Below are 23146 nucleotides of genomic sequence, written 5' to 3' on the forward strand. Positions count from 1 at the left end.
CGGCACCAAAACTCTCTGTGTTCTTGCTGTGTTCCAGGGAAACTGCGTGTGTCCAGTTCGCGTGCGTGTGTCTAGTGATCGCCACCGGTGAGGGGTCGCCGGGGCTGGTCCGGCAAGTGGTATCAGAGCGGTTATCGCGTTCTGGGAGTGTCCATGGCTTCGCGCACACCGCCGGCCAGTGGGCGCCGGGAGTCACCGTCGCCGCCGCGTCGGCGGCCGAGGCGCCGGGAGCACGTTGTCGTCGAGCGGCAGGTCGTCAAGGAGATCGGCAACACGGGGTGGCCGATGCTCACCAAGACCAACTACGCCGAGTGGTCGGCGATGATGAAGGTGATGCTCCGCCCACGCGGCCTGTGGGAAGCCGTGAACTTCGCCGACGTTCTGGAGCATGAAGACATGATGGCCATGGAGGCCATCTGCAAGTCAGTGCCGGCCGACATGGTGGTGTCGATGGCGAACAAAGAGAGCGCCAAGGCGGCTTGGGATGACATCAAGACGGCGAACCTCGGCGTCGAGCGCGTCCGCAAGGCCAAGGCGCAGACCCTGCGAAGGGAGTTCGACGGCCTCGTCTTCAAGGATGGCGAGAGCGTGGACGAGTTCGCGTTGCGGATCAACAATCTCGCCGCGCAGCTGAGGACGCTCGGGGACGACCACACCGAACCAACGGTCGTACGCAGGTTCATGCAGGCGCTCCCTCCGCGCTACCACCAGATCGCCATGTCGATCGAGACCCTGCTCGATCTGGATGAGATGTCCGTGGTGGAGCTGGTCGGGCGGTTGAAGGCAGCGGAGGAACGTCACAGCCTCAGTGGAGTTGGCAAAAATAGCATCGCACAACTCAACCTGACTGAGGAGGAGTTGATCGCACGTGTCTCCAAGAAGCTGCACTTGTCCGGCGGCTCGTCGAGCTCCGGCAACTCTGGTTCAAGCGGATCCGGAGGAGGCCGGGGAGGAGGCCGTGGCCGTGACCGTGGTGGTGGCCGCGGAAGGGGCTCCCGGAAGAAGTGCGGCGATGGCGCTGCACGTGGTGTTGACGCGCGTGAAGGCGGAGCTGTCGCCAACGACGAGTGCAAGTACTGCGGCAACAAGGGGCACTGGGCCCGCGAGTGCCGCAAGAAAAAGCGCGACGAGCAGGCGTACGCGGCCGAGACGGAGATTGAAGGTGCACTGCTGGTGGGGATCACGTCGATCTCTACTCGGCAGGCGCCCCATCTACCTGTGCCGGCGGCACCTGCTAACCGGGAGGATGCGGCACATGTTCAGATCGGCGGAGGAGGTGCAAGCACTCGCTGGATCATCACCGACGAGATGTCGAGCGCAACGGCATTAGTGGCGTTGGCGGCGCCCAGCGCTGCGACAGCATCGGCCGTGGCGGAACAGGAGGTGCACATCCGTGAGGACACGCTCTTTGTCCAGCTCGGAGAGAAGAACGGCGAGGAGAACACGCGCTGGATCCTCGACACGGGGGCGACGAACCATATGACCAGCATGCGCTCGGCCTTCTCCGAGCTCGACACGGGCGTGCACGGCACCATCCGGTTTGGCGATGGGTCCGTGGTCGATATTGAAGGGCGCGGTATGATTCTCTTTGCTTGCAGAACCGGGGAGCACCAGAGGCTCGATGGCGTGTACTACATCCCAAAGCTCACCGCCAACATCATAAGCCTCGGTCAACTGGACGAGGACTGCTACAAGATCCTGATCGAGGACGGCACCCTGCGCATCTGGGACCAGCGACGCCGGCTGCTGGCAAAGGTGCCACGCTCGGAGAACCGCCTGTACATCCTCGACGTCAATCTCAGCGTCCCGGTGTGTCTCGCGGCGCACGCGGACGACACGGCCTGGAAGTGGCACACCAGGTATGGGCACCTTAGTTTCCATGGCCTGAAGCTGCTTGGGAAAAAGGAGATGGTGCGAGGACTTCCACACATCGACCATGCCGAGCAGGTGTGCGAGAGCTGTCTCGCCGGGAAGCAACGCTGACAACCGTTCCCGGTGGCGAGCAAGTTTCGAGCGTCCAAGTCCCTGGAACTGGTCCACGCGGATCTGTGTGGTCCGATCACGCCGTCCACGCCGAGTGGCAAACGCTTGTTTCTGCTTGTCGTTGATGACAGGAGCAGGTACATGTGGCTGGTCCTCCTGGCGTCCAAGGACCAAGCTGCGGTGGCCATTATCCAGTTGCAGGCAAGACTGGAGAAGGAAGCTGGGTGCAAGCTGGGCACCCTTCGCACAGACCGTGGAGGCGAGTTCACGGCGCAGGCGTTCGATGAGCACTGTGCCGACGCGGGGGTGCAACGCCACCTCACCGCGCCGTACACCCCTCAGCAAAACGGCGTGGTGGAGAGGCGTAATCAGACCGTGCTCGGGATGGCGCGGAGCATGATGAAGGGGATGAATGTGCCGGGCTGGCTCTGGGGGGAGGCGGTGTGCACTGCTGTGTTCATCTTGAACCGATCACCGACCCGGAGCGTGGACGGGAAGACGCCCTTCGAAGACTGGTATGGTTCCAAGCCGGCTGTACACTTCTTTCGTACATTCGGTTGCACCGCCCATGTGAAGATCGCCGGCGGACACCAGCGCAAGCTGGACGACCGGAGCACCCCCATGGCGTTCATCGGCTATGAGCCGGGAACCAAGTCCTACCGGTTCTACAACCCACGCACCGGGCGAGTGTGCATATCGCGCGATGCGGTGTTCGACGAAGGAAGGCCCTGGAAGTGGGATGATGCGGTGGAGGATCAGCCGAACACGGCCTCGGGGGAGCCATTCACGGTGGAGTTTGTGGCCACGCCGCCGGCCTCGCCGGGACCCTCGACACCAACCATGGGTCCTGGAACTTCCCCGACGACACCTGTGCAGGAGGCTGCGCCAACTGACTCGCCTGCACCGGGAACACCAGCCGGGGCAGAGTTTGTGTCCCCTCCCACGGGGGAGCCGGTGCTGGATGCAGACGCCGACGACGCGCCGCTGAGGTTCCGGGTGCTTAACAATATCCTCGGCGATGCGTCTGTCCCAGGGGAGGCAGAACGTATCGTGGAAGGGGAGCTTCTCCTTGCTGTTGATGGAGAGCCGACGACGTTTGATGAAGCGCGCCATGATGAAGCTTGGAGGAAGGCCATGCTCGAGGAGCTGTCCTCGATCGAGCAGAACGACACCTGGACACTTGTTGAGCTTCCACAAGGGCACCGTGCCATCGGGCTCAAGTGGGTATTCAAAATCAAGCGCGACGAACAGGGAGCAATTGTGAAACACAAAGCGCGCTTGGTGGCAAAGGGGTATGTCCAAAGGTCTGGCATCGACTTCGACGAGGTATTTGCGCCGGTGGCAAGGATGGAATCAGTGCGGATGCTACTAGCCGTCGCTGCTCAGGAGGGTTGGTTTGTTCATCACATGGATGTCAAGTCGGCCTTTCTGAATGGGGAGCTCGTCGAGGAAGTCTATGTGCAGCAGCCACCAGGTTTCACTGCAGCTGGGCACGGCGAGAAGGTGTTACGCCTGAAGAAGGCGTTGTATGGTCTGCGTCAAGCTCCCAGGGCATGGAACCACAAGCTGGATGTCAGCCTACGTGAACTGGGCTTCGTGCGGTGCACCAGTGAGCACGGCATGTACACCCGTGGCAAGGGGCCGTCGCGAGTGATTGTCGGCGTCTATGTGGATGATCTGATCATTACTGGAGCCAAGGAGGGCGGTGTCGTTGCGTTTAAGGCAGAGATGAAGCGTCTGTTCAGGATGAGCGACCTCGGGTTGCTGTCCTATTACCTGGGGATCGAGGTGAAGCAGTCCAAGGCCGCCGTCACGCTCGGTCAGGCGGCGTACGCACGCCGGCTGCTGCAGAAGGCCAACATGGCAGGGTGCAACCCCTGTCAAACTCCGATGGAAGCAAGGCTGAAGCTTTCAAAGGATGGAACGACAGCACTGGTCGATTCCACTGAGTATCGCAGTTTGGTGGGCAGCCTGCGGTATCTAGTGCACACCCGCCCGGACATCTCGTTCGCGGTGGGCATGGTGAGCCGGTTCATGGAGAAGCCCAGGCAGGAGCATTTGGCGGCGGTGAAGCATCTGCTGCGCTACATCGCCGGAACTGTGGAATACGGGCTCGTCTACCCCAAGCTCTCTGGTGTCGACAACAGCCTCACAGGCTACAGTGACAGCGACTTGGGGGGAGACGTTGATGACAGGAAGAGCACGTCTGGGATCATCTACTTCCTGGGGACAAAGGCAGTGGCGTGGCAGTCCCAAAAACAGAAAGTGGTGGCGCTCTCATCCTGTGAAGCAGAATACATCGCGGGCGCCGGCGCGGCGTGTCAGGCGGTGTGGTTGACGAGGCTGCTGAAGGACGTGACTGGCGAATCTCCTCAGGCGCCTCGACTCAAGATGGACAACATGTCTGCCATCGCGCTCAGCAAGAACCCGGTACTGCATGATCGAAGCAAGCATATCGACACGAAATATCATTTCATTCGTGAATGCGTGGACAAGGGAGATCTCTTGCTGGAGTTTGCGAGCTCTCAAGAGCAGCTCGCAGACCTGATGACGAAGGCACTGGGCCGGTCTCGGTTCTGTGAACTTCGGGAGAAGATTGGCGTGGTCAATTTGGGCTGAACGACAGACTTTGGGGGAGATTGTTGGAAATTCAGTCGTTTCAGCTTGTTTCGGGTTTACATTCAGAACTTTCAGAGGTTCAGTTAGTTAGCGTTGTTATCTACTTCAGTCAAATAACAGAACCCGATCTCGGGTGCGTCATGTACGGCCAGAATCGTGCCTTGTTCACGATGCGGCGGGTCACGTAGAAGTCGAGTCCGTCTTTCTCGTTGCGTCGTAGCTGAAGCCTTGTGCTCTACTCGTTCGGTCGTGGGATGGCGCGGCCTTGTAGGAGGAGTGGCGTGCATGGCGCCGGGTCTGTAGTGGCCACGAGCTGCTCATCGTCTTGTATATACATCAAGCAATAGAGTCAGAAAAATGCCAAGTCGTTGCGGCACCAAAACTCTCTGTGTTCTTGCTGTGTTCCAGGGAAACTGCGTGTGTCCAGTTCGCGTGCGTGTGTCTAGTGATCGCCACCGGTGAGGGGTCGCCGGGGCTGGTCCGGCATTCGGTGTTCCCGGTTCCGGCCGGCGCACCTCAAATGCATGATCCACTTCGCCACGGGGCTCCTCCATGCCGACCGCCGATGATGTGTCTTGTCGTCGATGGCGTAATGCTGTTCCCCGTCAACATTCCAGGGCCCGACTATCTCGTCTTGTTGTGCCATTATGACCTCCTAGTTCTGTCATGTAATTTTGAATACTCTTTTCCACAAGTTTTTTAGATTGATAAAAAAATGGTCCGTCAATCTGATGACTCACCTAGTTCATTCCTGCTATGAATGCCAGTTTAAATTCTAAAGCTTACGACATGGTATACTTTGCCCGGATATCACCTCCTCCAAGTAAAATTTACCGCGTGGTACGTCAAATGGACTTCTGCATCTGAGATCATAAGTTGAACAAAGCAGAAAACGATTTTATTTCACTCATAAAATACATAAGGATACAGAATAAGTTTTGCATGTTCCCAGGTTCTAATGCGTATTGGACTCAACAGACTACATGTCCAAGAAAGCAAGGAGACCCCAAAAACAAAATCTGGAAGATTTGCAATGTGCAAATCCACATCAGAATGTGCCTATGCAGTTATCTCAGCATTCTTTGCACCTTCTTCCTCCTCTCTGATTGCCTGCCCTTTCTTCTGGGCCCTAATCAGAGCACGCCTTGCGCGGGGGCGCATCTCACGTATTTGCCGTGGTGGCATCACAAATGGCTCAAGAGGGCGATCATGGAATGAATGCTCATTTCCAGAAAATATCCTTAGTTTGCGATCCCCATCCTAGAGGATCAGAACAGCATGTGTTAAATTGTACCATGTAAAGCACATTCTACCAGAAAGGGAAAAAGACATGATTTCTCAATCAATATGATGTTCTCAAATATATAATCCGTAACACAACATTACAACTTTGTATGACATCTCAGCCACTTGTAGCAGCACCAAGGAATAGACTTGTTTGGGTCAGGCTAGTTACCTTCTATTAAAGTTCAGTAAGTTTCTGTGTTTGAGTTTTTACTCAGGCAGCCTGCGTGCTGTGGGTTTGCTTGTTCAGACCAGTAAGGTTCAGGTGGTTTCAGTGTTTGAGCTGCTGCTCTGTCAGCCTGCGTGTTGTGGTCCTGTTTGTTGGCTGTAGTCATTTGTCTGTGAATGATCAAGGCCGGAACTATTCCTTAATCTAAAAAAACAAAAAAACTACTTGTTATTACAGACATACCATAGATATATGTACGCTAATGTTGATCTAGACGCTGTCCAGGCAATTTTACCAGAACAAATGATCCTCATGAACAGATTAAGAAGACATAAATTTTTTTAGCATGCATCTACAATCCAGGAAATTTTATGTAATTAAGAAATAATGGAGGCATGGGCAACTTAAAATAATATTTCATCCCAGTAAGAAATTAAAACAAACCTACTACACACAATCCTGAAAATTAAAAGTTGAGTTGGCTAAGTGAATAATCTTTCCAATCCTTCTAGTATCAAAATGCTCCTTTGTAGAACAAAGATCACTCAGAATTATACAAATAATTTCCATGACACCAGTCTGCAAACTTTAGAATGGTCCTAGATAGACGAACAAACAGATTCAAACAGTGAGGATTCATAACCAACAAACACCAACATGGCTGGATGAAGAAATAATCGAGCTGAAATCTCAAATCCACCCATCCTCAGTGCGCTAATCATATACACCACAATTACACAAGCATATCGCAAAACAAAAGATCACGGTTGCACTAAACAATCAGCTAACGAATCCACCAAAAAATGGAGCGAGGATTACAGTAACAGCAACAAATCCGCCCAACCAAAACATAGATGCATAGGCACAAGAGTAGCAATCGATTGGAGAAGCGCAAACAGAGAGGAAGGATTCGGGGACCTTACCATTTCTCGGTTGGCTCAGTTGCAGTGGCTGTGCACGCAGCGGCGGGTTCTCCTGGGACGGCGAGAGGTGGGAGACGGGAAAGGGACAAGGGGCTCCCCTCTCCTACGAGAAACCGAGTGGGGCATCGCATGGACGGATGTGATCGCGTAGTCTTTTTGGATGGACGGCCTGGATCTGCTCCGTATTATTGTGGGCCTTAATGTGATTCGGCCCTAGCGTCCCAGCCGGCCGGTTCAGGAGTTGGGCTGGTCGAACGCTTCTTCAGTATAGTACGTTGCCTGTGCGAAGCATGCATGCCTGCCAGCATGTTCAGACATCTGAATATCCCATCCCCTATTGCATGCTCTTGCTGCAGCATTGTAGACAGTCTGCTTGTAATGGGACATCTGACGACGGCAGATCGAGAAGAGCAGACCTGGCATCCAGGCGGCCAGGCTCCGCTCGGCGATGGACACGCGCACGAAGGCCGTCACCACTTCGTCCTGACATCCCATACCATGCGCCACACCGCCGGGGCGCCGGAGTACTTCAGGGAAAGAAAGAAGGCACGCTCGCGACGCAGACGCGGTGCTTGCGTGTGAGCTCTGAAGCAACGACAAGTCCATTGGCCAGTGTACCAAGCAGGCAGAAAGGGAAGACATGAACTTTCAGATGTAAAACTCATGTGCTCGTCCCGGAAAACTTCCATGCATCTTCAGGTAAAGCCTACAAGCTTTCGACAGCAGATTTTCTGAATTAAGGAGCAACATAGAGCAATTCAACAATATTTTTTCCTTCCCATTAAAGACTCAAAAGGATCACCTGCAATGACATCGGTGTGCAGTTTTGCTGGCATTGCAATTCGATTAAATATTTGCTGCCAGCAAGCGTTCTCGTTCCCATTTATTTCCAGGCGCGGGAAGAGCTCGGCGGCTCGGCGCCCAGGCCAACATGTTCAGACAACTGAATGGTAGTTGTTCAGGTGTTTGCTATTTGAATCATAGGCGTGGATGGACCCAGGCAGCATTGAGTATCGCTGATGACAGTAAATCTAGGCATGGTTATCTGATTGATCACAAAATCATCCAACTGTGCCATAGCAATTCATCACACATGTCGTGCTCTAGCAGCTTCCTCAAAAGGGATAGGAAGACAGGGAAACGCTGCACATGCCTATGAAGAAACGAAATGTCCAGTACAGAGATCTTGTTGGACTGAATTTTCAGACAACCGCAAAGACGCAAAACCCATCTACTGTTACAGCAAGTTAACACTTAAGCTGCAACGGCAATTCCAAGCTCCTGAACCCCGTCAAGCAGTACGTGACGCCCATGGTGCTCGTGCACACGGCGAGCTTTCCTGCAGTTTCAACAGGAGCAGCTAGCATTCAGTTATCTGCCTGTGAGTGAAGAAAAGGAAAAGCAACAAAGATTGCCTCCAGTCTGTAAGCTGCCGTAATTCTTGCTGGATCTACTCTGATAGTCTGATGTAAGGTGCTGTAATGCACTTGCAACTAGAGTACTTGTCCCCCCCCCCCTCCCCCTCCTCCCCCTACCCCCCCCCCCCCACCCATTGCAAGTTTCTGCATTGCACTTGCAAGTGCCAACATATTCAGACTGCTAGCATTCAGTTATCTGCTCTTAAAATGCTCATAGGCAGAACGATGAAATGAAATCAATCTACCCTACCGAACCCGCGAGTGGCACACTGTGCGTAATCCACCGATAACAAGTGGGTTATTGGGCAAGACGAATCCAGGTCACTGTAATGCGGCGCTCGGGCCTGTAAGTCAAGAAGAGGAACAGAGATTTCATGGTGAAAGCTCTGTTTCACCTCTCATGCTGGAGGTAGCAGCCCCGGAAAGCTTCGCTGCCGCGGTACAGGTTCCAATGAGCAGAGACGACGGCCGCTTAAGCTGCCGTGTTCCAGGAGGAGGGGAGCCGCCGCCGCCCGCCGCCACCGTGTGCGTGCGCTCAAAATCTCACGGTTTGCCGCGGGAGCTAAACAGACGAGTGGAGACCTCGTTTTAGGGCAGCGCCTGATCGAAGAATGTTGGACTTAATCTGGTTGCAGTGTTTGTTAGTTTAGTCTACTTGTGTCCGGGATGTTAGTTGTGTACCTGCTCATTGTGTGGCATGGCTAGTGGCCAAGAGGAGCAGCCATGATGTGAGTACGTGAAGGTTTGTGCGCCAGGTGACAGGTGCTTTAGAGCAAATTAGCAGATGCATAGGTTAGCTGTTTTGATCCACTCATGCGGGTGGACTATGGCGTGGAGTTGTGGCCAAGTCATGCGGGTGGACTATGGCGTGGAGTTGTGGCCAAGTCATAAGTGAACGAGTCCTCCCGAGAAGAGTGGATCAAATAGCTATGCATGCAGTCGTCGGTGGTGATCTGCATGTAGAGGGAGATGTGCCTTACACGTAGGAGATGATTAGTGGCCACGGGTGAGTTTGGTCGAGCCGTGCGGCCAGACGTGGCTGAACGTGTGCGTGTGTGCATGCTTATTTAAGCATCATGTAATCAGCTTTGTGGAAGCGTGGAGAAGAGAAAGAAAAAGACGCTGGTGTGCGGTGCTGAAAAACTTTCGTGTGTACTTCTCTTTGTGTATCTCCGTGTTCCTTTTCTAGCTTGTGTTTTTCATCCAACGAGAGAAGCTAGCAAAGAGTGTCTGCTTGTGTTTGTATAAACACCATACAGAGATTAGAGTTTAGAGAGGAGAGAGCTCGTAAGTGGGCTGATCGGCTTGATTAGTTCTAACATTTGGTATTCAGAGCCTCGTTCGAGAAATGGCGAAGATCGGTGACGGCAGCAAGGTTGCTGCCGGCGGCGACGACGACAAGCTGGTGGTACAGCAAGTGAAGGAGGCGGGGTGACGCTGCTACCCCATGCTCGCGGAGAACAACTACGACGTGTGGGCTGTCAAGATGAAGATCTTCATGCGCGCTCAAGGTGTGTGGGCGGCCGTGGTGAGCAAGAGTGTTGCCGATGAGAAAATGGACCAAATGACTCTCGCTGCCATTGTCCAAGCGGTGCCGGAGGCGGTGGTGATGGCCATATCCGAGAAGGAGACGGCAAAGAAGGCGTGGGACGCTCTGAAGGAGATGAATATGGGTGAAGAGCGCATTAAAAAGGCAGTACAAACCCTCAAGAGAGAGCTTGATGGTATGTACATGGGTGATTTCGAGAAAATTAATAATTTTGCTGTTACCACGATCGTGAACGAGATTCGCTCTCTCGGCACGAAAGTGGAGGAGAACACCGTCGTCGAGAAGTTCCTGCATTCGGTCCCCGACAAGTTCCAACCCCTCATCAGCACCATCGAGCAATGGAGGATGTGTCGGAGATGTCGGTGATGGAGACGATCGAACGATTGAGGGCGTTCGAGGAGTCTTCGAAAGGGCGGTGTCATGACAAGGAGGGTGAGCCACAGCTGCTGTTCGTGAACGGCGAGCCACGGCTCACACGTGCCGAGTGGGAGGCTAAGGTTGCCGAAGAGAAGAGGAGCGGAGGTGGCTCCAGCAGCGGCGGCAGCGTCGGTACAGCGGTAAGTTCGACAAGTTCAAGATCGACTGCCGCAACTGTGGTGAGTTCGGACACTTCGTCGACGAGTGTCCTGCTGTGAAGAAAGTGGTGAAAGGCGTGGCGCAACTCGCCATGGCGGACGCCGAGGACGAGCCCACGCTGCTTTAAAGGCCCACCAGGAGGTATGGAATAATGACAACAAGATTAGGGGGTGATTGTTTGAAACGCCCCGGCCTAAACAACCGGAGCTAAACATGTATTTAAACACCAGAAAACAGTCTCTGGTGAAAATACATTACACAAGTGGTGCCACAGTCATACATAGCCTTATTTAATACGTTCGATTACAATAATAATATAAACTAGAAATACAATAGTTGCGATGATAAACGCAAGGGTAAACTCTTCATCGGACATGGGGGCTTCTACCACAACGGCACCACTCCAGACTTGGGTATAGGGCACGAACTACTCGCCTTCCTCAGGCACGAAATCAGGATCCTCTGCAACAAGTCATAAACGGGTGAGTACAAAAGTACTCAGCAAGTTCCACCTCACCCTACGGGAGGGGAATGATATGCGCGATGCACCTTAATCACAATGCATTAGTAATGCAACTTAAGTTATACAACTCTTCCCGACACAACCCACAGTAGGTAGCTCACTAGTTGTCAGGACCACACCGTAGCCTGTCCATTCCGTGGACACGGACCATTCGAATGGATTCTACACTCTGCAGAGGTCGTACACTGTACCCACAAGCTCGACTGCCCGAACGGACAACCGACATAGCCGACACCCAGCCGTGGTCACGCCCCAGCCCGGCCGCACAAACCCTCGGGCCCTGACCCCAATGGTCTATACCCGTGAACCATCCCTGCGACCGTCAGGCTAACCAGTGGGATTAGGCTAAGTCCGGCCCATAACGGAACCTGTGGTCGTACTAAAGTAAGCTAGGTGAGATGTCAAAACAACTCGGTCCTTATGGTTTACCAGGGCAGCAACCATTCCTCAACATGTCAACTCGAGCCTACCTCCACGGTAGCACTCACCTGCCAGTCTACCACCACGGTAGCGCCGGCTCCAACATACCCAGCTGCCCTAGCCTCAACCAAATCCCTTCATATCCTAGTCTCAACTCTGGATATGCATAACTACTCACATGCATGTATGAGCACACTCAATCACTCAAGCATCGGTATATGTAATCGATCCTAAACCAGAGCTACAACTAGACGTCCTCACATGGATGCAACCGCTCACGTAGGGGTCGATGAAACTTGCCTTCGCTTACGTACGCGTCGGCGACGGCGGCTTCCTGCTCGTGGTACGGGTCTTCTGGCTCCGGCCCGCTGTACTGGCCTTCGTACTCCTTGGACGGCTCCTCCTCGGTCACTCCGTGATCTACGGGCGGAAACGGCACAACCGGCAACAAACACAAGCAAGCTTTAAAATAAGCTCAAATGGAGATGAAAATAGGGGAAATAGATAGTACATGATTTGAGGAGAGGATCAACTGTTGGAGCTTCGTCTCGTGAGTGAACTGGGCTCGGGAGAAGTGGTTTAGCTAGTGAAGTGAAACGGCTCGGTGTGCTTGGGCTGATGATGGAGCTCATCACGGCCTCGCTCCTTTTATAGGCGGGGAGAGGCAGCGGCGTCGCACAGGGACGGGCGACGGCGTGGGCTGCGGCAGCTCGCCGACAGCTCCCACAGTGGCAGCACTGAAGACGCGAGCGTCGAGGCGGCAAAGCCGGCGAGGACGCTGCAGCGGCGTGGGCGGGGTGGGGACGCGGAGGTGGGCGGCACGGCGCGGTGCCGGCGGCAGTGCGCGGTCGCGTCGTGGGGCCGGTGTGTCGCGCGTGCGCGAGCGAAAGCGAGCGCGGGTGGGGGACGGCAGGGAGAGGCGTCGGCTTCCTTTATAAATGAGGTGAGGCGGTTTGCGCGGCGGAAAAATATCTCGGCCGGCGCTGTGTGCGACGACCCTGATTTATGGCGAGGTGGAGCCTACCAACAGATGAATCACAACCTATATACTAAGTACTCAAGCTTAACCAGGAGACTAACACGTACCTTATTGGAGCGACAAAGTCACGAAGGAACGCACAACCTTAAGTGGCTAGTCCAACACTAAGCTTACCACAACTTATCTAACTTGCTCATGGGTGGATGGCAAAAGAAAGGGGGGGTCCTATTTATAGATCAAGGGGGATGGTGTTGCTAGTGAAGATAAAGAAAGCACCGGAGAAGGAAAACAGAGGGGAAAGGGAAATCGAATTCCCCAAGGACTTATGCGCAATTTCAGAAAACTGCAGGGGCTCATCTGTAAGGCAAAATTTCCCATCAATCCAAAACTCAAATGAAGAAATGCCCAAAACGAAAGTTGAAGAGTTTTTCGAACTCTACAACATTGCTTTAGGGCTCAAATTCAAAAACTCAAAACTTATGTTTTTACACACGAATTTTTGGAACAAAAGTCAGATTTGAATTGCTTTTGTCCTAAAGAGTAAAACTTTATAAAATTCAGGACCTAAATGCAAGCATTTATGACACGTCATGATGACGGGATAGACTTGTCATAAATGTTGGATAGACATGTCTTTATGACGGGATAGACTCGTCATAAATGTTGGATAGACATGTCATTATGACTCGTATTTTTACTTTAGTCCTGAGTAGATTTAAAAGTTACTTTTTGTAAATCAATATCTTTTATAAAATTACGCAAACACCCTTACTTTGCATTTCTTTCAATAGTGATGAAAACTGGGATGTTACATTGTTAGACTTAATCTGGTTGTACGTGTTAGTGTTTGTTAGTTTAGTCTACTTGTGTTCAGAGTATTAGTTGTGTACGTGCTCACATCATGGCTAGTGGCCAAGAGGGGCAGCCATGATGTGAGTACGTGCAGGTTTGTGCGCCAGGCAACAGGTGCTTTAGAGCAAATCAGCATATGCATGGGTTAGCTATTTCGATTTACTCATGCGGGCGGGCATTGGCTTGGAGTTGTGGCCAAGTCATCGAGTGAACGAGTCCTCCCGACAAGAGTGGATCAGATAGTTATGCATGGAGTTGTTGGTGGTGATCTGCATGTAGAGGGAGATGTGCCTGTAGGAGATGATTAGTGGCCACGGGTGAGTTTGGCCGAGCCGTGCGGCCAGACGTGGCTGAACGTGTGCGTGTGTGCATGTTTATTAAAGCATCATGTAATCAGCTTTGTGGAAGCACGGAGAAGAGAAAGGAAAAGATGCTGGCGTGCAGTGCTGAAAAACTTTCGTGTGTGTCTGTGTATCTCTGCATTCCTTTTATAGCTTGCGTTTTTCATCCAACGAGAGAAGCTAGCAAAGCGTGCCTGCTTATATTTGTGTAAATACCATACAGTTCAGAGATTAGAGTCCAGATAGGAGAGAGCTCGTGAGTAGACGGATCGGCTTGATCAGTTCTAGCAAAGAACAAAGAACACGTCTCTGCACTTCCAACCGGAATGGAGACGGCGAGGACGGTGGCAGACGCAGGTGGGTTAGGGGGTATTATCAAATATTTAATCTATAATTTATAGAAGAACCTCTAAATCAGATCGTGATTAATAATCGCGATCAAATGAGGGGGTATTTTAAAAATGTTTCATCCGCCATTTTACAAAAGGACTCCGATTTTGTCGGGAGGCGCCGGATCAGCCGACGAGCCCGCGCCGCCGCGGCCGACCTCCGCGTCTCCGTCGTTATTCGCTCGCCCAACGCCCAGCCATTTCCCCGGCTCCTCTCGCGCGCCGCTCGCCGCCCAAGCTCCAGCGGAGATGCTGCCGCCGCTGTGCCGGCGCGTCGGGAGCTTGGTGCCCTGTGGCGGACCTCCTATATAAAGGCCGGCGAGGCGGCTAGCTCCCGCCGCCAGCTCTTGCTGCAGGATTGTAGACGTCCTGCGTGGACTGGGAACATTTGACGACAGAGCGAGAAGAGCAGACATTGCCTCCGGGCGGCCGGGCTCCGCTCGTCGACGAACCCGCACACGAAGCCATCACCACTTCGTGCTGACATCCCATGCGCCGCACCGCCGATGTACTAGTACTACAGGGAAAGAAGGGAGGCGGGCACGCGACGCAGCCATAGCGCATGCGTCTGAGCTCTGAATGAAGCAACGACATGCCCAGCGTACCAAGGAAGCAGAAAGGGGAGACAAGATCATACTAGCATGAACTTTCAGATGCAAAACTCACGTGCTCGTCGAGGAAAACTTTCAAAGTATGACATGCATCTTCAGCTAAAGCTTACAAGCCTTCGACAGCAGATTTACTGAACTAAGGAGCAGCACAGAGCAATTCAGCAATTTTTTCCCTTCCGTTAGTGACAGAAAAGGATCACCTGCAATGATATTGGTGTGCAGTTTTGCTGACATTGCAATTCGATTAAACATTTGCTGCCAGCAAGTGTCTCGTTCCCCATTCATTTCCAAGCGTGGGAAGAGCTCGGTGCCCATGCCAATATGTTCAGACAACTGAATAGTTCATGTCGTTCTGTTCGTCCAGAGGCTCATGGAACGTCAATGGCAACATTATTCAAGGTAGTTGTTGTTCGGATCAACGGAAGTCTTGGCGTGGATGGATCCAGGTAGCATAGATGGCAATAATTCTTCTATGTAATTTGTAGATGGACCGTTATTGCTCGTTAAGCATAGCATAACACGGTATTAATTTTGACCTTTCCTTTCCCTAACAAGAACTTCTGTTTCGGATCCTCGGAATGATCTCTCTCTCATGAAAAAAAAGGATGACTATAAGCGGACTACTTCATTCTCGATGAGTTCTTTGATCAAACCAACCAATCACGCTAGCAGGCGGCGCGGCGAGGAGAATGACCTGATTGTTCAAGAGAACAGGTAGGATATCCAGGTCCAGGGTGGGTCAACGGTCTCTCTGGCTCTTGTCAAATTGCCAAACGCGCGGCCTCCGGTTGCTCCAAGCCATTCAAAGTTCCATGGCACATTGGCACCTCGCCTCACAACCATGCATCTAAAAATGGCAGATGGCCGGCCGGCGCCCCCGAACGAGTATATAGCATCATCTAGCTTGCTAGATTCGCTCGTTGATCGTCCAGCCATTCATGTCTGCAGGTTCGCCGTGGACTATGGCGCCGCCGCCTCTCCTCGCGTCGCTGGTGCTCGCCGGGCTCGCGCTGCTGCTGGCCCCCGGCGTCGCGGAGGGCAAGCCCCACGTGAACCACGGCAAGTTCAAGGATGGCCCGTGGACGGTCGGGCACGCGACGTTCTACGGCGGGCGCGACGGGTCCGGCACCACGAACGGCGGCGCGTGCGGGTTCAAGGACGAGCTGGCCAAGGACTACGGCGCACTGACGGCGGCAGTGAGCCCGGCGCTGTACAGCGAGGGCGCCGGGTGCGGCGCGTGCTACGAGGTGAAGGGCCCGGAGGAGGGCGGCGGCGGCGGCGGCCCCAACAAGTCCGTGGTGGTGACGGCCACCAACCAGGCCCCGCCGCCGGTCAGCGGGCAGAAGGGAGAGCACTTCGACCTCACCATGCCGGCGTTCCTCCAGATCGCCGAGGAGAAGGCCGGCATCGTGCCCATCTCCTACCGCAGGTACCAAAAAAATTGGAACGATCGCATCGCATTGCATTTGCATCCGCTGATCGATGTTGATCTCTCCAATCCAATCAGGGTGGCGTGCGTGAGGCAAGGCGGGATCCGGTACACGATCACGGGGAACAAGAACTACAACATGGTGATGGTGACGAACGTGGGCGGCGAGGGGGACGTGGTGGCGCTGTCGGTGAAGGGCAACAAGCGCGTCAAGTGGACGCCGATGAAGCGCAGCTGGGGGCAGCTGTGGACGACGGAGGTCGACCTCACCGGCGAGTCGCTGACGTACCGGGTCATGACCGGCGACCACCGCAAGGCCACCTCCTGGCACGTCATGCCGCGCGACTGGCAGTTCGGAAAGACCTACCAGGCGACCAAGAACTTCTAGGCCGGGGCGCCGCTAGGCATATGCACCGTTGCATTGTATTGTACCTCCTCTCATGCGTAACGATCGACATGCATGAATGGTCTGAAGCTCCGTTGCCGGAGTTAAACGGTTGTGAAGGAAAAACTAAACAGAATTGCTAAAATCCACTTTAAATTTGTGTCCTTGTGTTGTGCTCACATGCATGCATCTTCTCCAATACTCCAACCTATAAAAAAGTTTCTTGCAATGTTAACAGAGTCTGAAAGATCTTGACAGGAAGCCGGGGCGGCAGGCTAAGCCGTGGTGTAGTGACGATTGAGAGATTGTAGAAGGCGGGCGGGACAATTGGTAGGTGGGTGGAGTCGTTAATTGATTATGGAGGAAAAGCACTGGGCTTCCATGGACACGGATCACTTCTCCTCCTAGGCCGCCGGACCACACAGGCCCTCGCGTGGCCCGTGAGTTACGGCCCAGTTCACCAATCGTTTTCCCTGGTCGTGTCCCATTTCTTCCACGCCCACCAGTCCAGCGAGCGCGAGGGCGGCCTCTAGTCCAGTACGCTAGCGCTGCTACCCTGCCGCCGTCCGGCGAGGCGGCGACGATTCCGGCGCGCGACACGTGACTGCACCTTCTACGACCCAGGGGGCGAGCTGGTAACCACAAACGCTCTGATCTTGGTGTGGGTTTGTGTTCCCCTTTGATTTAGTTAGGGTTTTGGCCGCGCCAGTTCACCACCCTTCTCAAGCTTCATCATTTTCATTTCTACTAGAGGTTATGCGGCGCGAGTGGTTTGGTTCATTCCAATTGGGGTGGGCTGCTGGTCTTGCTCCGAAATTTGATTTTTGGGTTTGGCTGGCATAGGAGGATCGATTAGAGGCGCCATCGCTCGGGGTACTGACGTCTGTATTGTGTTCACCTGACGTATTGGGGTTGGCTGCCTCTCCTGGATCGGCCATCACAAGCATATCCGATCTTTGTTTCCCCCCTCTTTTTAGAAATGTGGGAAAATGTTACCGATTTATCATCTTTTTATTCGACACTCCACAGTGGGTATTCGATCTCTTGTTCTCGAAATGCAACGTGAATCTCTTTATCTGGAATGTTTAGATTTAGGTGCGGTGCCGCATGTTCTCAAGTACGAGTAGGCTTTTGGAATTCGCAGGGTAGCTGGCTAATTATGTGGGCGCATGCTTGGTGACAAGAGTAAAATTGCATTAATTTCATCGAGCAGTAAGAAATGCATTTGCGCCTGGAAACAACAGTAGCATCATCACCTGCATAGATGTCTTGTGAGGTTGGGTTTGAGCAGCTGTAATCACCTGTAGCCACCAAACCACTTGCCACATTATATCCAAGTACAAAGAACCATATATCCAAGTCGCTACAAGCAAAGGGATATGTATTTATTGCAGAAACTTTGCATCCATTGGCCGTTGTTGTATTCCTTAATTATGTATACTATGATACAAGGATGCAATTTGGCTCTGCTATTCACAGCTATTGTTTTTTTTTCCCTGGAGCAGATTCCTTTTTGCAAGATGACACAACCACAATCCTGGTCAGATCTCCCAACAGAGCTCGCTGGCCTGGTTCTCTGCCACCTTCCTGCCTACTCTGACTGTGTCCGCTTCGCGGCTGTATGCCGCCATTGGAGCTTCTCTGCCATGCAGCATTGCCTGCCTCCACCTGTGCCATGTTTGGCGTTCCCTGATGGTACCTTTTTCAGCTTACCTCACAGCGAATCCTTCCAGTTCCCCGAGAACATGGGCTATCACAGCTCCTGTGGGCTGTGGCGAGTGGCTTGTCTTCTTATGTGATGGCACCTACTCCTTGAAGAACCCCTGCTCCAAGGTCACCTTGACACTGCCTAAACTATCTTGTCTCTGCCTCATCGAGGAGCCTGAGGACATTGTCAATTTAACTGTCACCCTGGGGGGAGAGATGCCCCAAGAATCTCTGGACATGGATGCTGAGATGCCAGTGTACAAGTTAGTTGTGTGCTCGTCCCTCCTTGTTGCTGCCATTGTTAACCTTGGGCCTGTGTATACCATTGCTTTGTGCCGGCCAGGTGCTAACTCATGGTTTGTAAGTAGACTTCTTCTCAGGAGAGATCAGCACATAGACATGATGCTCTACGGAGGTAAGTTGTTTGTCCTTGATGAGTTCAAGAACCTTGTGGCCATTGATGTTGGAGAGGACAACGATAATGGCAAGCTAAGCATCTCTCAGGTTGAGTGCCTCATTGAGACTCCGTCTCTTACCTTCAGTTTGATGCAGAATGGCGTGACTTCCATCAATCATGTTCTGGTTGAATCACATGGTGCAGTGCTTATGATCCGTACGACATTCTTTGGTATGCCATCTGATGATAACACGGGATCAACTAAGCCAGTAGGGATTCAATTCAAGGTGTTTTGAGGCAGACTTCCATTCGTTAAGGTGGGTGGGTGTGACAAGCCTTGGTGATGATAAGGCACTGTACATCAGCCAAAGCTACTCGCGATCTGTCTTTGTGTCTCTGTACAAGCTAAAGGGGAACTGTATCTTCATCCTGGATGATGGCACTTGCGACTGGTTCTGGAATGGCAAGACAAATTCTTATGCTATGCACAGCATGACTGACGGCAGGACCTACTTACCGATGCCCTCAGGTTCGTTCAAGGGTGGGAAGGCACCAGCGGCATGGCTCTTCCCTACCTCGTTAATGTGAGAAGCCTTGCAGTTGCAAGTGACCATGTGGCTGATGTTGTATACTATCCGAACTTTCAATTGGCCATTTACTTTCTCCATACGATATCCCAGGATGTTATATGAGCTCTGGGCGCTTTGTTTTGAGCCTTGTGTTACTACTGAAAAATGGAGGCTGGCAGTGGCCGTCTTCCTCAGCATTTTTATTTTCGGTCATGTGTTGCTATTTGCTACGTCAAGCTGATGCTTGATTGTGTTCTTCTGTGAGCTAAGCTGGATCCGAATCAACTGGTATCAATGCTTAATGCTGTTTGTCATTGATGCATCTGCATGTGTCTGTATAACTTATTATTACTGAATTTGGCTTCATTGCTTCAAGGCACCAGCACTATTATTTACTGAATTAGACATGTCCTTTCTCATGAAATGGCACCAAGGAGATTTCATTACTCAATTATAACAGGATGTGCAGAACCACCTTGTCCCAATGAACATTAAATACTTCCCTTACCATTTTTTAAACCTGATTTATGAATGTTGTTGCCTCGATTTTTTACTAGTCATCTCTCTGATACAAGTTGCTTTGTTTTGTATGCTCAACATATCATTAGATCTGTAACTTGGCCATTTGGACCGAGAGGTTCTTTCCCTGCTTTTACTAAGGACAGATGTAGTGTTAGCTGGATGGAAGCAATCTGGAAGTAATCGCTTGGTGATTCTCTAACCAATGCAGCAGGAGTGGCAGTCACCTTTCAGGTTTGGATTCAGAAAATTGCGATGAAGAAACTAACTGCAAGTGATTGGACCCTAAATTGTGATAAGATATTTATTTGTGCAGCGAAGGATGTATACAGTGAGCCAGTGAACATGAACACTGGTGCTAACTTGCTTAGCCGCCACCTTCCTTGATCGCTTGCTGGACCAGAAGGCTCTGATGTCCTACTACCTACACTGATGAACTACTGCTATACATTCACTTAACTAACAGCAAGCTGCCACACACGGCGCCACACGGCTTGCGTAGTGGCACGGCATAGCCACGGTGCTCAGGAACGCCTGCTCTAGCTCGGCAGAGGCGCCTCTCCTGAGCAAGCACATGGCGTACTCCATGACCACGGCGTCGCAGGGCAGCGTGATCCTGCCGTCGTCGCCGTCACCGAAGCCGAACTCCTCCCGCGACATCCGCAGGAGCTCCGTGAAGACTGCCGTGCCAAGGCATGCCAATGGCACCTCGAACCGCGCCCCGTCGGCGGTGTACACCGCGCAGTGGCCCTTGCTCGCCATGGAGGTGCAGCACTCGTCGGCCTCCGTTGCCGCCGCCGCCGCCGCCCCCCAGGTGAGGCGCTTCCTCCCGAGCGCCGCCATCCTCTGCCACTTCTTGGACAGCTGAGCGATCCTCTTCGAGCTGATCATGGTAAGGTTCTTCTTTCTTCTTTGCTGCAAACTGGCGAGCTCTGAGAGAGTTAGAAATGCTTTGTTTGAGATGGTCTTCGGAGGCCACCTGACTCTGAATATATAGCTCGCTCGACTACATGGGTGGGATGATTGTGAGCCTGGGACATGGCCATGAGTGCAATGTCGATGCGGCCCGGGTGTTTGGCGCTTGTCGGTGCCGGTGCCGGTGCCTGTTGGGGTGTTGGAGCACGAGGGCCCCGTGCTAGTTGGAGCCAACATGAAGTGAGGAAGGGACGAGGACCTCATGCTAGTTGAAGCCGACATGAATTGTGAGGGCCACGATCGTTCAGCTAGCAGTTGTGCCATCAGATGCATCTGGCATCAGTCCGGGTCCATTCCAAAACTGCTTTCTTCAGGCTGAAACCAAGGCACCGCACATAGGAAATGGAGACAGGGAAGCATGGACTGAATGTTTCGGTTGGAACTAAAGGCTTGAAAAATTCAAATAAAACGGAGAGGCTGAGAGCTAGTTGTCGAGCTGCAATCTTTTAGGTCCTTGTAGGGAACTCAGGAACTGCGAGAAGGAGCGGGGGCGAAATGGAGTTCACATGATGTTCTGCTGATCCACCAGACCGCAAGCTGAAGAAGTGATATGGAGCTGTCGAGCAACTTGTCTCTGGGGCGTTGAACAGACTTAAACCTGATCGCTCAGAAATGATGTGTTGTGGGCACAAAAACTTTCATATATCTTAAGATAGGGCACAGAAATCACAGATGACAGCAGCTGGTACTGACAAATTGGACCCGATGTACATGTGGTGCTCAACTCCTCATGACCCATGAGACATGGCAGCATGGCAGCACATATCGTGATATCCTAGCGATCCAATCATCCAAGTACTTGTACTAGTGGCTCCAACAAGTGCCAAACAGATGGCCCCAGAGAAAACCAAACCAAATCAAAATCACACGCAGCTTCCCCTTGCAACACTGCATGTTCCGAGTTCATGACCTTGTCTCTTGCTTGTCTGATATGATTGCTCCACTTGAATTGAATCATCTCCTCTTTGCCTGACCTATAAATCCATCAGCTTAGCGCCCAGCACTTCACCATTCCATCGGCAAGGCAAGCACCACACCTGGTAGCTGAACACCACCTGATACGAACAGAAGTTCTCTGAATTTTCAGCCAAAAAAGTAGGAGCAACCATGGTCAGTGCCAAGAGACTCGTTCAAATGGCAAAGAAGTGGCAGAGGATGGCTGCCCTGGCGAGGAAGAGGCTCACGTCGGCGCCGGGGAAACAAGCCGAAGGTTCGTGCGGCGCATCAACGTCGTCGGTGGCAGGCAAGGGCCACTGCGTCGTGTACTCCTCCGACGGGAGGCGGTTCGAGGTCCCGCTGGCGTACCTCGGCACGGCGGTCTTCGGCGAGCTGCTGAGCATGGCGCAGGAGGAGTTTGGGTTCGCCGGCGACGATGGCAGGATCTCGCTGCCTTGCGACGCCGCGGTGGTGCAGTACGCGATGTGTTTGCTTAGAAGAGACGCCTCCGAAGAGGTTATGAGGGCGTTCTTGAGCTCCATGGTCAGGCCTTGCCACCAGAGTGTCAGCGGCGTGGCGCCGTCGATGGGACTCATGCGCCCGTCAGCTGTTTGTGTATAGCTGTCATTAGCTGCTGGTGTGTAGTAGTAGGTTTTTGTTTAGCCGGATGTAAGATTATCTGATTATGGAATCAAATGAAATGGTAGAAAAGATTCTTGGTTTCATACATGTCCTTTTCTGAACTCATCTTGTTGCATGAACGACATGGTAAAAAGCAGAAAGAAGTCGACGTCGGCCGACGGGCTCCTGGGAACAGAAGGAGAGGGCGTCGGCAGTACGCATGGCAGCACATTCTGATATCCTAGCGATCCAAGTTTTCTCAAGCATATCTGTAGTCTCATGGTCGTCATCAGCATGAACAAGCATATTTCAGTTGAGTAGTACCTCGGCACGGCATCGTTTCCCTTACATGAAAAATAAAATCTATATTAGACAAAAATAAGGCATGTTCAACAGTTGATAAAATCTATTAAAAATAAATCAGAAAATTAATTTCACAAAATAGTGTTGAGATCCAAATACCAGGTGTTAATTCAAGTGAAAAAAATGAACATCGGTAAGTGATTCATAGAATCGTAGCTCCGAATCTGACCAGATAGATAGGATATGCATTCTCAGATTGGAAAAAAAAGTGCATGCCTAGGATGCGAATCTTCCCAGATGAAAGATAAAATGTGCATTGTCAGATTGGGGAAAAAGACTGTGTGGAAGAAAGAAGCTTACGGATAATTTGCAAGATGTAGTGCCTCCGTGCAACCTCTGCTGGATCCGTGGTTGACGATGTGGATTGGGGAGGGTGTCGCCGCTGGGATGGGGCCGGCGAAGGGAGGATCGCGTCGCCAGCCGGCATCGTGTAGCCGGCGGGCGGACCTCATGCGGTCGGTGGCTAGGCATCGCTTGGCTAGCGACGGGGGGGCGGGGTGGGGGCAGGGGCAGACTCGTTTCGACCGCGGCGAAGACGGCAGCGAGCCCCCTACACTGCCCCTCTCCCTCTATTTTTTGAAGGCCCTCTGTTCGAATTGTTTTGGTTTT

At 52.6% G+C, this 23146-nt stretch overlaps 5 protein-coding genes across 5 annotated transcripts; 4 read left to right on the forward strand and 1 right to left on the reverse strand.

Annotated features, from left to right (window-relative positions):
• Window positions 1-153: 153 nt before the first annotated feature.
• On the forward strand, window positions 154-1983 carry LOC112881214. The gene has a single exon (XM_025945895.1). The coding sequence runs from the start codon at window positions 154-156 to the stop codon at window positions 1981-1983; it is 1830 nt and encodes a 609-aa protein (XP_025801680.1).
• An 8327-nt stretch (window positions 1984-10310) lies between these two features.
• Window positions 10311-16453, forward strand: LOC112881215 (expansin-A26-like). The gene is made up of 3 exons (XM_025945896.1): window positions 10311-10494; window positions 15585-16065; window positions 16144-16453. The coding sequence occupies exons 1-3, from the start codon at window positions 10311-10313 to the stop codon at window positions 16451-16453; spliced, it is 975 nt and encodes a 324-aa protein (XP_025801681.1).
• A 501-nt stretch (window positions 16454-16954) lies between these two features.
• On the forward strand, window positions 16955-19441 carry LOC112879638. Its single transcript, XM_025943982.1, has 2 exons — window positions 16955-17085; window positions 17956-19441. The coding sequence occupies exon 2, from the start codon at window positions 18143-18145 to the stop codon at window positions 18848-18850; it is 708 nt and encodes a 235-aa protein (XP_025799767.1). The 5' UTR covers window positions 16955-17085; window positions 17956-18142; the 3' UTR covers window positions 18851-19441.
• Window positions 19442-20101: 660 nt separating this feature from the next.
• LOC112881216 (auxin-responsive protein SAUR36-like) lies at window positions 20102-20588 on the reverse strand. Its single transcript, XM_025945897.1, has one exon. The coding sequence runs from the start codon at window positions 20531-20533 to the stop codon at window positions 20102-20104; it is 432 nt and encodes a 143-aa protein (XP_025801682.1). The 5' UTR covers window positions 20534-20588.
• An 840-nt stretch (window positions 20589-21428) lies between these two features.
• LOC112879639 (auxin-responsive protein SAUR36-like) lies at window positions 21429-22174 on the forward strand. The gene has a single exon (XM_025943983.1). The coding sequence runs from the start codon at window positions 21725-21727 to the stop codon at window positions 22172-22174; it is 450 nt and encodes a 149-aa protein (XP_025799768.1). The 5' UTR covers window positions 21429-21724.
• The last annotated feature ends 972 nt before the right edge of the window (window positions 22175-23146 follow it).

This window comes from Panicum hallii, chromosome 2 (assembly GCF_002211085.1).
Source record: "Panicum hallii strain FIL2 chromosome 2, PHallii_v3.1, whole genome shotgun sequence".
NCBI classification, from domain to species: Eukaryota; Viridiplantae; Streptophyta; class Magnoliopsida; order Poales; family Poaceae; genus Panicum; species Panicum hallii.

What these genes read in the sequence shown, in the direction of transcription:
- LOC112881214 (XM_025945895.1), top strand. Translation starts at nt 154, where the DNA reads ATGGCTTCGCGCACACCGCCGGCCAGTGGGCGCCGGGAGTCACCGTCG.
- LOC112881215 (XM_025945896.1), top strand. Translation starts at nt 10,311, where the DNA reads ATGGAGACGATCGAACGATTGAGGGCGTTCGAGGAGTCTTCGAAAGGG. An exon ending in CAGCAGCGGCGGCAGCGTCG is followed by an intron (nt 10,495 to 15,584) that starts GTACAGCGGTAA and finishes TCATGTCTGCAG; the next exon opens with GTTCGCCGTGGACTATGGCG. An exon ending in GTGCCCATCTCCTACCGCAG is followed by an intron (nt 16,066 to 16,143) that starts GTACCAAAAAAA and finishes CAATCCAATCAG; the next exon opens with GGTGGCGTGCGTGAGGCAAG.
- LOC112879638 (XM_025943982.1), top strand. Translation starts at nt 18,143, where the DNA reads ATGGTACCTTTTTCAGCTTACCTCACAGCGAATCCTTCCAGTTCCCCG.
- LOC112881216 (XM_025945897.1), bottom strand. Translation starts at nt 20,533, where the DNA reads ATGATCAGCTCGAAGAGGATCGCTCAGCTGTCCAAGAAGTGGCAGAGG.
- LOC112879639 (XM_025943983.1), top strand. Translation starts at nt 21,725, where the DNA reads ATGGTCAGTGCCAAGAGACTCGTTCAAATGGCAAAGAAGTGGCAGAGG.